At 39.4% G+C, this 13,187-nt stretch overlaps 1 protein-coding gene across 3 annotated transcripts in view; it reads right to left on the reverse strand.

Annotated features, from left to right (window-relative positions):
• The window catches only part of LOC127653997 (FERM domain-containing protein 4B-like), a 71,573-nt gene that overhangs the window by 43,002 nt on the left and 15,384 nt on the right, over nt 1-13,187 (reverse strand). For all 3 annotated transcript variants that reach the window (XM_052140906.1, XM_052140905.1, XM_052140904.1), the window contains exons 2-3: nt 898-963; nt 664-758 (exon numbers count right to left, since the gene is read on the reverse strand). In XM_052140906.1, coding sequence (XP_051996866.1) covers nt 664-758; nt 898-963 — 161 coding nt within the window. The remainder of the gene's footprint in view (nt 1-663; nt 759-897; nt 964-13,187) is intronic.

Consider the following 13,187-nt stretch of genomic DNA (forward strand, 5'->3'; position numbering starts at 1 on the left):
TTGAAATTCTTCTATGTTCATCCTTTATGAATAAATTATCATATGTTGTAAAAATAAATATGTTGTTCAGCTTAACTTTATCTCTTTTGTGCAAAGGATCCTACAATTGGCATGACTCCAAATTAAGCAAAGAAATCTGTCAAACAACAGCACTTGACAGGAATTATCCCTGAAGCGCTAACTAAGCCCTTTGTTCAAAAGCACGTGAGTTGTGTCACCACCAATGTATAATAGTTAGGAATTTGGTTATTATTTGAGGTGGTCTGGCTAATGATTTTCCATGGGCTGGGATTATATACTTTACTTTTAAGGATCTAATCTGGGGCAAAGAGTCTGTTTAATGCTTGACCATTCAAGTGTTTTTATTTGATTATAGCACTATATTTGAATTATTTTTGGTATTATTTATTTTGTACACAACATTTCTGTTGCTTTTGTTTTTTCCTCATTTGTCAAATGAACTGCATGGTAATGTGGCATATGTGATCGTGTGTTTTTGCTCTAGGGCCTGCTGATTGCCAAGACTGATAATTGCAGTTATACTGTAATGACAATTGAAGAAGTGCTTAATAGTGCATTATAGTCCATGGCAAGATTTCCACTGGGAATACTGTACATCATATCATTACTCTGTCTATAGATTGACAATAAATCACAAATTACCTCTCATCTGTAAAGGAGATTCCAAAGTATTCTTTCTCTTTCAGGTTGAAATGCGATGAAACCAGATCCAGGAGATCTCTGGACAACAGTTTTGGCTGTGTTAGAGAAAATAGATGTTATTTTTAATAACTTGTCTTATGCTATTATTGTTAATAATAATAAATCTATCAATCTTTTAGTCTGTCTGTCCATCTATGATGGTACGAGTTAGTGTGGCAGAAGTGATAGCTTTACCTGGACCAGCAGTTCCAGCTGCCTGTCATCTAGAAGAAGCACTTGACAAAGCCGGCCCTCTGTCATCTGGCAAAGTAAAAAAGACATCCTATTAGTCTGAACATAGTCCATATATATATTGACAATAAATATATATATATATATATATATATATATATATACACTCACCTAAAGGATTATTAGGAACACCATACTAATACTGTGTTTGACCCCCTTTCGCCTTCAGAACTGCCTTAATTCTACGTGGCATTGATTCAACAAGGCGCTGAAAGCATTCTTTAGAAATGTTGGCCCATATTGATAGGATAGCATCTTGCAGTTGATGGATATTTGTGGGATGCACATCCAGGGCACGAAGCTCCTGTTCCACCACATCCCAAAGATGCTCTATTGGGTTGAGATCTGGTGACTGTGGGGGCCATTTTAGTACAGTGAACTCATTGTCATGTTCAAGAAACCAATTTGAAATGATTCGAGCTTTGTGACATGGTGCATTATCCTGCTGGAAGTAGCTATCAGAGGATGGGTACATGGTGGCCATAAAGGGATGGACATGGTCAGAAACAATGCTCAGGTAGGCCGTGGCATTTAAACGATGCCCAATTGGCACTAAGGGGCCTAAAGTGTGCCAAGAAAACATCCTCCACATCATTACACCACCACCACCAGCCTGCACAGTGGTAACAAGGCATGATGGATCCATGTTCTCATTCTGTTTACCCCAAATTCTGACTCTACCATCTGAATGTCTCAACAGAAATCGAGACTCATCAGACCAGGCAACATTTTTCCAGTCTTCAACTGTCCAATTTTGGTGAGCTCTTGCAAATTGTAGCCTCTTTTTCCTATTTGTAGTGGAGATGAGTGGTACCCGGTGGGGTCTTCTGCTGTTGTAGCCCATCCGCCTCAAGGTTGTGCGTGTTGTGGCTTCACAAATGCTTTGCTGCATACCTCGGTTGTAACGAGTGGTTATTTCAGGCAAAGTTGCTCTTCTATCAGCTTGAATCAGTCGGCCCATTCTCCTCTGACCTCTAGCATCAACAAGGCATTTTCGCCCCAGGACTGCCGCATACTGGATGTTTTTCCCTTTTCACACCATTCTTTGTAAACCCTAGAAATGGTTGTGCGTGAAAATCCCAGTAATTTAGCAGATTGTGAAATACTCAGACCGGCCCGTCTGGCACCAACAACCATGCCACGCTCAAAATTGCTTAAATCACCTTTCTTTCCCATTCTGACATTCAGTTTGGAGTTCAGGAGATTGTCTTGACCAGGACCACACCCCTAAATGCATTGAAGCAACTGCCATATGATTGGTTGATTAGATAATTGCATTAATGAGAACTTGAACAGGTGTTCCTAATAATCCTTTAGGTGAGTGTATATATATACATTACTGAAGCACATAAATGTGGCAATGAGCGATTTATTCTAGCATGTTGTTGAGGCTTCCTTCAATTGGTGTGATGCTTGTAAACAAAAGGTTTATTGGCTCATTGGTTGATTCTATTCAGTTGGCTTTGATTGTGATCCAGTGTTTGCTCATTGATTGTTATCATAAAAGTGCTTGGTCTTCTTGACTGTCTACTCATTGTAGATAGTCCTTTGGAATTGAAATGTTTATATTTATACTTTCACCTTTTTTATGAACAATGTACTCTTCTTGGTTTATCACATTCCATAAAACTTAACACTGATAAAGGATATTGGACTCAAAGTGAGACTCACAGCATGTGGAGCCTCATGCTACTCTCTGTGATCCATGCAAAACTTACCACCCACCCCATTGAGAGCAAGAATCCCTAATTGTGACCACAAGGAGGTTACCCCATGTGACTATACCCTCCCTAGCAACTGGGCCAATTTGGTTGCTTAGGAGACCTGGCTGGAGTCATTCAGCATGTCCTGGATTCAAACTCGCAACTCCAGAGGTGGAAGTAATATTCTTCTTCTTTTGTTTTTGGTGATTAGCATTCGTCTACTGGGCAGGGAGGAGAATTTATAATAAAAATTGACTTAATATTGAACAGTTTCTCAACCACAACAATCATATCACTTAAGAAGATATAGAATCAGCCACTGGAGACTTTTTTGCTGCCTTTATGTGCTTTTTTAGCTTCAAAATTTTGGTACCATTCACTTGCATTGTGAGGACCTACAGAGCTGAAAAATTCATTTTTGTTCAGTAGAAGTAAGAAAGTCATGCACCTCTATGATGGCATGAGGGCAGGGGCGTAGCACAAAATTTTGGGCCCTGGGTACAAACCATCTTGCTGGGCCCCCGTACCAAATATGTATGTATAGAAAACTGACTTCTAAGGGGCCCCCCCTGCCTCGGGCCCTGGGTACTCGGTACCCTTTACCCCCCCAGTCCGACGTAAATGATGAGAAAATTTACATTTTTGGGTGAACTATTCCTTTAAAAGTGAGTTCAAAATTACTGTTATCATTGAGCCCCACACCTTTTAATCCTTCAAAGCTCTCACTGTCGATGATAAAGTCTTGAAGGGAAAAGCGCAAAGGGATGATCACTTCCGAAATGTAACGCATCCATAACCAGGGTTGGGAGGGTTACTTTTGAAATGTATACCACTACAGATTACAGAATGCATGCTGTAAAATGTAATTTAGATTACTCAAGGTCAGTAACATATTCTAAATACTTTGGATTACTTCTTCATTACTGGTAGATTTTTTAACTTGTTTTGACTATAAAAAAATCTGCCAATACATTAAGACAAAATACACATGTTAAAAAGACATTCTCTGAAAAACCTAAATATCTTATGCAGTGTTGTTTCTAAAACAAGATCAATCAAATTGATCTTGTTTTAAGGATTTTTAGATATTTTTACAGGAAAACAATACAAAAATGATCATCAAGAATACGAATTTTGCCCTAATATCAAAGGTGTTACTAGAAAATAGAATATGATCATGCCTGGTAACGTGCATGTAAAATGGCTAGAAATAGCATTTTAGCTTAGCGTAAAGCTGACAAGTTACACAAGGTTTATTTCTATTTCTTGTGCTTCAAACTTACTTCTCTGTCTTGCTCGTATAAATGTAACACATCATAAGAAAGTGTTTCACCGCTGTTCAAATGCACTTCAGATCGCATCATTTATATGTATAAATGTTTTCCATCTGAAAGGACTAAATATTAAATGAAACAAATGACAATAAAATGCAAAATAATCTCTTCAGTAATTAAAATACTTTTGGAATGTAACTAATTTAATTACCAATTATTTAATTTGTAACTGTAGTGGAATACAGTTACTTATATTTTGTATTTTAAATACGTAATCCTGTTACATGTATTTCATTACTCCTCAACCCTGTCCATAACCTGCTGCTGTACTGGACTTAGAAACTCTAATCTAATGATGTGAGGAGAGTGTGTCCTCTGATACTGAGTTAATAAATTGGATTGTTTTTTCCATAGGGAAGATTGATCTCTATCTCGTGTCTGCTAGATTTAGATGTGAACTTGGCAGCATCTTCAAGGTTACAGTAAGTCATCTCTAAATTATGAACAAAATAATTGGCAATCTGTATTCTGTATATTCCTGCATATCAATTATATAAATGTTATAATGTATGGACTTCTTCAGTGTGAGGCTAAATTTGTATTTAGAATGGAATAGAGAAAAGACGCTTTATCTCAGAAAAGAGACTTATGCAACCACAATTAAGCCGAAAAAAAAGGGAACTGATGTAAACCTGAACTTGTAAGAACACATGTTTCTCTTCACCATGAGGCATCACCGAAGTAACTACTGAAGGGCACATGATGACATGAAGTTCATCACCAGTGCCTCTTCCAGGAGCAATGACCAATAAACATATAGAGACAGTGCTCAGTGTCACTCACACAAACACTAAACAACATCAGGGTGACATATGAGATTTAAATAGTGCAGTAAACATTAACTAAATTACATCAAATATAACATAGAACACCCCAATGTACATAACTGATATTAAAAATATGATGAAACATAACTATTCCCATAAACTATAATGAAATGTAATGGGTCATGCAGGGAATTGTGGGAAAGCCCGATTACTGTTTTTTGCTGTAATTTTAACAATAATTTACTGTAAAAAGTACATGTACTCTCTTGTTCTTTTTACCATTAATTATACAGGAGAATTTTACGTTTTATATTTAAATAATACAATTTTTACATAATTGTATTGTAAAACTACTGTATTGTCTTTTAAAATACATTTAAAAATTACTGTATATTTTACAGTTAACATTTGTTAATCAATTAACATTTTATTTTTGTAGCGTTTTCACAGTATTTTACTGTTAAAATTACTGAGACTTTAGTGTGTGTAAAAAAAAAAAAAAGAGGGAGAAAAACAGTGGTTAGTCCCTATAAAAAGAAGGGCCTACATTTTATCCGTCTTAATAGTGAATTATAGGAGTTGTTAATTACACAGGCTCCATTGTCTAAGCTTGGATTAGTCACTATAGTAACCCTTAAGACAGGAAGCATAAAGGACAGCAGCCCTGTCTGATGTATGATTCAAGCTATGCTTGATAGAATTTGTGTGTGTGTTTTGAGAGGTGACATGCATACTCAATACATGCGATACCTCTTGTTTTTGGTGTTGCTTTCAAATAAACATGATTTTTGTTTCTAACAGACATTATATACAGTTTATGCTTTAATATTCAGTTATGTAAATGGAGGAAGTAATACTACTGATTACCATACAATAAGACAATCTGCTCTACCAGCAAAGCAGGGAGCTTCAATGGCTTTAGGTTGAATGTTTTCCTTTCAAAAAACAATGCTTTTGAATGTGCTTTACACCAGACTCATCATCAGCATTATTTAAGCTTAATGTGGCATCAACCCCCCCACACACACACAAATAAGCCCTCCACTCACCCTGATACAAGCCTTAACTTGTATATATTCTGCTTGCCTGTTACAGATTTATTCATGCAGAGATCTCTTGTTTTGTGTGCTGGCAGACTATAAGGTCATCGCTTTGTCAGGCACCGAGTGACCTTTATGTCAGTCTGGCTAAACATCCTGCTAACTCATGTTATGGATCAATGCAGATAATAGAGTATGTTTAAAATACAGAGTTTGTTATCACATATTCCATACAACTAAACGTTGATAATGGATCTTGGACTCAAAGCCTCATGTTTTGTTATGTCTAATGAACATTTAACATTGTGGCTTTACCTTTAAATATTGTGTGATGAATGTGATGAATTATTAAGCCTATGTGTATAACATGTATTTTGTCAGACTGTGTGTAACATGCATTTTGTCAGTCTGTGTGGGTGTGTATAAGTGAGAGGCAAATGGGGGCAGGGAATGAGTGACCATGCAAAAAGATAGGGTCATGTGAAGTGTAATACTCATGACATATGGGTCATTCACCACGAGTTAAAAAAAGCCCCCTACTCCCTCTTACACACACACACACACACACACACACACACACACACACACACACACACACACACACACACACATATGTTGTGTTTCCATGTTTTATGGGGACTTTCCATAGACATAATGGTTTTTATACTGTACAAACTTTATATTCTATCCCCTAAACCTAACCCTACCCCTAAACCTAACCCTCACAGAAAACATTCTGCATTTTTACCTTTTCAAAAAACATAATTTAGTATGATTTATAAGCTGTTTTCCTCATGGGGACCGACAAAATGTCCCCACAAGGTCAAAAATTTCGGGTTTTACTATCCTTATGGGGACATTTGGTCCCCACAAAGTGATAAATACACGCTCACACACACACACACACACACACACACACACACACACACACACACACACACACACACACACACACACAGGCCCCCAATAGCATGGACAGGGCTACCACTAGCTCCAATTAACAAATACCACTTATCTGTTTGTTGCACAAAGGCAACAAACAGATAGCCCCAAGCTTGTTTGATTTGAAGGAAAACACCTTATGAGACCTGAAAACCTCTAAATTCCTGCCACACTTAAAACTGTGTGTTCTCAACTCCAGTACTACAAAAATTATGCCTCCTTTGGATGAGTCGCCAGAATAACAAAAGGATGAAATGACTCAGAGTTGCTTTAAACCACTGCAAAGCACTTGAGGCAAACAATAACATATGTAGAGAAGATTTTTCTGGATATATAAAATCACATCAAATATCTGTCTGTCTGTCTGTCTGTCTGCCTGTCTATCTATCCATCTATCTATCTGTCTGTCTGTCCATCCATCCTTTCGTCCATCCATCTATACATCTGTCTGTCTATCATCTGTCTGTCTTTCATCCGTCCATCCGTCTGTCTATCTGTCTAGCTAGCTATCATCTGTCAGTCTATCTAACTATCTTTCTATATAATTTGTCTGCTTGTCAGTCTATTGTCTCTCTGTCTGTCTAGCTATCATCCATCTGTCTGTCTGTCTGTCTGTCTGTCTATTTATCTGTCTGTCGTCTATCTGTCCATTCCATCCATCCATCTATCTATCTGTCTGTCTGTCCATCCATCCTTTCATCCATCCATCCATCCATCCATCCATCTATACATCTGTCTGTCTATCATCTGTCTGTCTTTCATCCGTCCATCCATCTGTCTGTCTGTCTAGCTAGCTATCATCTGTCTGTCTAACTATCTTTCTATATAATTAGTCTGCTTGTCAGTCTATTGTCTCTCTGTCTGTCTAGCTATCATCCATCTATCTGTCTGTCTGTCTATCTATTTATCTATCTGTCTGCCTGTCTATCTATCCATCTATCTATCTGTCTGTCCATCCGTCCTTTCATCCATCCATCTATACATCTGTCTGTCTTTCATCCGTCCATCCGTCTGTCTGTCTGTCTGTCTAGATAGCTATCATCTGTCTGTCTATCTAACTATCTTTCTATATAATTTGTCTGCTTGTCAGTCTATTGTCTCTCTGTCTGTCTAGCTATCATCCATATGTCTGTCTGTCTGTCTGTCTGTCTATCTATCTATCTATCTGTCTGTCTGTCTGTCTGTCTGTCTGTCTATTTATCTGTGTGTCGTCTATCCGTCCATTCCATCCATCCATCTATATATCTGTCTGTCTATTTATCATCTGTCTGTCTATATAACAATCTATTTATTATTTTTTTTTATTTATTTATTTACAGGGGCAATGCACATTAATAAACATAAATGTAAACATGCCAGAATTAGCCCAAAAGGCTATTTTTCATCTGTAGACCCTTGACAGAATGTTAAACGGTCACCCTTAAAACAGAGACAGAGCATCACACATATACACAACATATGAAAAAAAAAATATATATATAAAAAAAAATACAAAATAAACGTGAATTATCTAAAACAAAGTAAACATGAGAGAAAGGAAAGAGAGAGAGAAAGATGGCAACAGAAGAGAGCAACATAGCCAAGAACAATTAGTACAAAGAAGTCTATTGTCAAGAATAGAATACTAATGTTGACAGTGCTGAATTGTCAGTAACCATTTTTTAAGATGAGACTGAAAAGAACCAAAGGCATGTAAACGTCTAATTGTTGATGGGACGGAGTTCCATTCCCTTGCAGCTTTGACTGAAAATATTTATCGTCTACTTGTCTGTCTATTGTCTCTCTGTCTGTCTGTCTGTCTATCTTCATATCCCAGTTATCCTAATCTACTGTATATTTCCAATTCATGTAGCCAAAACATACTTCGCGCAAGTACGCAAATGCAGAGACAAGCGCTTCAACACACGGCCAGCGAGTGGTCCCATTGTACATACATTACATGCTGGCGGTTACAAACCTCTGACCACAAGGCACCACGAAACTGGATGTGGTAGAGTCAACATGTCAACAGTTGAGGAGTGTGTGCTATTTAATTTGGTGAAAAGACGACAGAAAAATATGTTTGTATAATCGAACTTGTTCGGCAATACTCTCCTCAAATTGCTGCTCTGCTATGACAGTTGTTGATTGAAAAAAGAAAATCTGCTGTACAGCACGTTTTTGCGTTAGGTAATGAATTGCACTCTGACACATTTCACAATGCAATGACACGCAAAATAGACCTTGCTTAGCAAGATGCGTCTGCGTTCACATATTACGTAGAGTATGTTTGGGCCTTAAGACATAACAATTAAAATGTGGTATTAATATACAGTATGTTACACAGATTGGTACTGATGGCGACGTCCACAAATCCTTTACATACATTTCAGCTTGCTCTAAAAAGAAAAGTACATTGTCTTCTACAGCAAAGAACTCGGATGTTATATTCAATGAAAATCCAATGTTTATAGAACAGCATTCTTCCACCTCAGAAGTTACGAAACATGCTCTCTGTTTCTGATGCCGAAAAACAAATGTATGCGTTCAATACTAGATTATTGAAATGCATTAATGGGAGGATGTCCATGGAATTTCATTTCGTGTGTAAAAGCAACTTTAATAAATAAAAGGATGTCTACCACGATAAATTTAATAGCAAAGAGTGGCCATTTATTTGTTCTCCATGATACGGGATATTTGTGTTGGCACTCCTGGAAGTGTCTTGTTTGCAGCATCGGATCTATATGCCGTTAAGATCAATCCATAATCACGTACAATAAATTGCTTTCAAGAATGTATACTGTCGTCATGATTAACACAGGCTAACGATTGGGGTAAACTGTCATGTGACACAAAATGTTTGCGTTAATGGCAATGTTCTCGACAAAAAGTGTTTCCAAACCGGTTTTTCGCGACGTTTGAAGCACCGACATAGAGTTTATGCTCTAGAGTTAAATGGAAAAATATTATGTCAACACTTGTGAAATTTTTGTGCTAATTTGCATTTACATCAGCTTTATTTTGATGCGCTAAATTATTATTTTTTTTTCACAAAAAATCCTTGGATGGAAACATAGTTAATGACTGTTCCAGCCTTTACACTCCCTTCTCATAAACAAATGCTGTGGTTTCTCTGTACCTTTCACAAATATTTGACTTTCATATTTTACAGAGACACTTATACTAAGGACAATCGAAAGCAATAAAAATTGTTTTGTACTCAGTGATCAAAGACTGATCATAACTTTATTTTAAAACCTTGATTAACGTACAATCAGCACCTGTCTTCTCACTGATTTCCTGCCCATTTAAAGCTTTTGTTGTGTCATTTTCTTTGATGGATTTTTGAATGTAGTAGTGTAGTTTATTGTGTGTGATCATTATAGAAAGCTGTTTGGTGTGAAGTAACTTACCTCTCACTCTCTGACAGAACAATCCAGCCAGGATGGACCCAGCTGAGGAATCTACTCTTCGCTCCACCCTGTCTCAGCAGGGAGGTTTACTGGGATGTCAGCAGGATCAAATCTATGCTAATAATCGGGCTCAGGACATGGCGTCACAGCTCGCTGAGCTCACCTCAGTCATCCAACAACTCTGCGAGTCTCCAGCTCCGACGAGTCCTCACGTTTCTGGACGCACCAAGCCCTGCCCCAATCCTCCAGCCCGGTTCTCAGGTGAGGCGGACTCTTGTTGCACCTTCCTTAAACAATGTTCCGTATAATTCTTGTTGCAGCCAATAAGAAGTACAAGAGTCAATGAAGGTGGCATAGGTCATCATGATCCTCAGCGGAAGGGCCGCTTTTTGGGGAACCGCCATGTGGGACAACAGACTTTCCTGTTGCACATAATTCCTAGCATTTGCCACGGAGCTCTGCCGATTGTTTGATACGGCCCTACTGCAGTGTGGATCAGTCAGTCGCAATGTTTCTGCATTGGTTGATTACGGAGCCGAAGGGAATGCTATGGATGTCGATGTGGTGTCCAAATGGCAAGTTCCAATGGTCCAGATTGATGAACCTATCACTGCCTGGAGGAGGTGGAGGAGGACCGGGCACCTGCGCCTCATTCGCTATCAGCATCCACGGCCATGGAGGGCGTTCCCCTGCTGCTGCTGCCATGGAGGCCTTTCCCCTGCCGCTGCCAGCGTCCACAGCCACGGAGGCCGTTCCCCTGACACTGCTATCATCCATGGCCACAGAGACCGTTCCCCTGCTTCTCCCTGTTCCCCTGTGTATTTCCATGCCGCTGCCAGCGTCCATGGCCACAGAGACCGTTCCCCTGCTTCTGCCAGTGGCCACGGCCACTGAGGCCGTTCTCCAGCCACTGTCAGTGCTCATGACCACAGAGGCCATTCCCCCTTACCTGCCTGTGCTCACGACCACGTACTGAGGCTGTTCCCCAGTCTCTGTCTGTGCCCACGGTCACCGTATCCTCAGCCATGGAGGACGTTCCCCTGCCGTGACCAGTGCCCATACCGGAGCTTACCATGGCTCTGCCCCCTAACCCTTCCACGACTCTGAGCCTGTCCAGCGGCCGCCACCCAGTCTGCTGTCCAGCGGCAGCTGCCGAGTCTGTTACCTCCTGTCCACTGGCCGACGTCTCTGCCCTGAGGCCGCCTCCCAGGCTGCCAGATCCCGCTTCTGCCATAAGGCCTTCTCACAGGCCATATTGGTTTCTCTCCATTCCTTTCTTTCCTTTCTGTAGTATTTTCTGTTCTATGTTAGTGCTCATTTTGTTTGTCTTGTTTATTGTTTTCGTTGGGGGGTGGGGTGGGGGGGGGGGGTAATGTCATGTTCCTGTCACTCTGCCAGGTTGGGTTTTTGTCTGATGGGACCATGATATCATCATCCCATGTCTTCTGTTTCGCATATGTTCTTTGTGTGAGCACATGAGTCTGGTTGTGAGTTACCACCGTGCGCTCTGCTGTCGGTCTTGTTTCATGTCCGGAGCATGGTGTCTGGATCCGGACACTCATGCTCCTTGTTCTGTTTGTTTGTTCTTTCTCTCCCTCATGTGTCTCTCACACTCCCAGCATGCGTGAACGGTGTTTCCATAGGAACATTGTTTGTTCCCATGGGAAACTGATAATGCCGCTAATTAATATACGAGCAGCACCTGTCTCCCTGCGATTCTCTGTCCATTTAATGCCTTAATTGTTCCATTGTCATTGCTGGAATGTTGAATGTAGTAGTGTAGTTTGTTGTGTGTGATCATTAAAGAAAGCTGTTTGGTGTTAAGTAACTTACCTCACTCTCTCTGCCTAGTTTGTCCTGTCTTGTTTATCTGTTTGGTTGCCCATCTCTGCTAACTCTGTCGGGAGTGTGGTTGCCTTCCAATTTGCTGTACGCAAGAGGCTCTTCAGCTGAAGTTTTCTCGCAGCTCTGCTCCTCACCATCATGGCTCGTGCCATTGCCTGCGGGAGAGTCTTCACAGAAGATTCCTCATAACTCTGTTGAAGACTGTAAATCATTTGAACTGTTCCTCTGCTCTTGGGTCTACCGCTCGTTCTCTGACAAAAATACTAACTGTTTCTAAAGTATAGCCACAAGATGTAGCCAATATGCACGTTGACATGATTTGTGTGATCAAATCACTTACTACATTTTATGTGTAAAGTTATATCAATTTTTTTAAATTTGTTCCCAAGACATAATGCTGTAAACCCTGTAATCCCTCAAAAGCAACACTGAAACAACTATACAGTTCAAATGAAATGCCAGTTTTTCCATGTAATTTATGTAAGTGCTTAAAGGGATAGTTCACCCAAAAATGAAAATTCTCTCATGATTTACTCATGTTTTTTTTCTTCCGCAGAACACTAATTAAGATTTTTAGAAGAATATCTCAGCTCTGTAGGTCCATACAATCCAAGTGAATGGGTGCCAACATTTTTAGGATCCAAAATCCACATAAAGACTCCAGTGTTTAAATCCATGTGTTCAGACACGATATGATAGGTGTGGGTGATAAACAGATCAATATTTAAGTCATTTCTTATCAAAAATTCTCCTTCCTGCCCAGTAGGAGGCGTTATGCATGAAAAATGTGAATCACCGAAAACAGAAGGAGAAAGTGAAGGACAAAGGATGTGTATCAGGTTGGGGTCTTGTATAACACATCTTGGCATCAAATTCAGACCATGTTGGCACGGAACTGGACAAGTCAAGGAAAAACATGCACACACAGCTGTCATTTCTGGCAGTAGTTTATAAGGACATGTATATGTCTCTTATTGTTTAGGAGATTTGGAGTAACACAATGATAAAACTAATCAATTAAGAGGTACAACTGCTCCCATTGAGTGCTAAAACTACTATAAGAAAATGGGCCAATCAATATAAACCGCAAGCATCTGTTAATGTAGTACTGAGAAATCTTGTGATACATATTAAATGTAACACCCAAATGTACAGTATATGTAACACTTTACATTAAGGTTTAATTGGTTAACTTAGTTAATGCATT

Source organism: Xyrauchen texanus, chromosome 13 (assembly GCF_025860055.1).
Source record: "Xyrauchen texanus isolate HMW12.3.18 chromosome 13, RBS_HiC_50CHRs, whole genome shotgun sequence".
Classification (NCBI taxonomy): domain Eukaryota; kingdom Metazoa; phylum Chordata; class Actinopteri; order Cypriniformes; family Catostomidae; genus Xyrauchen; species Xyrauchen texanus.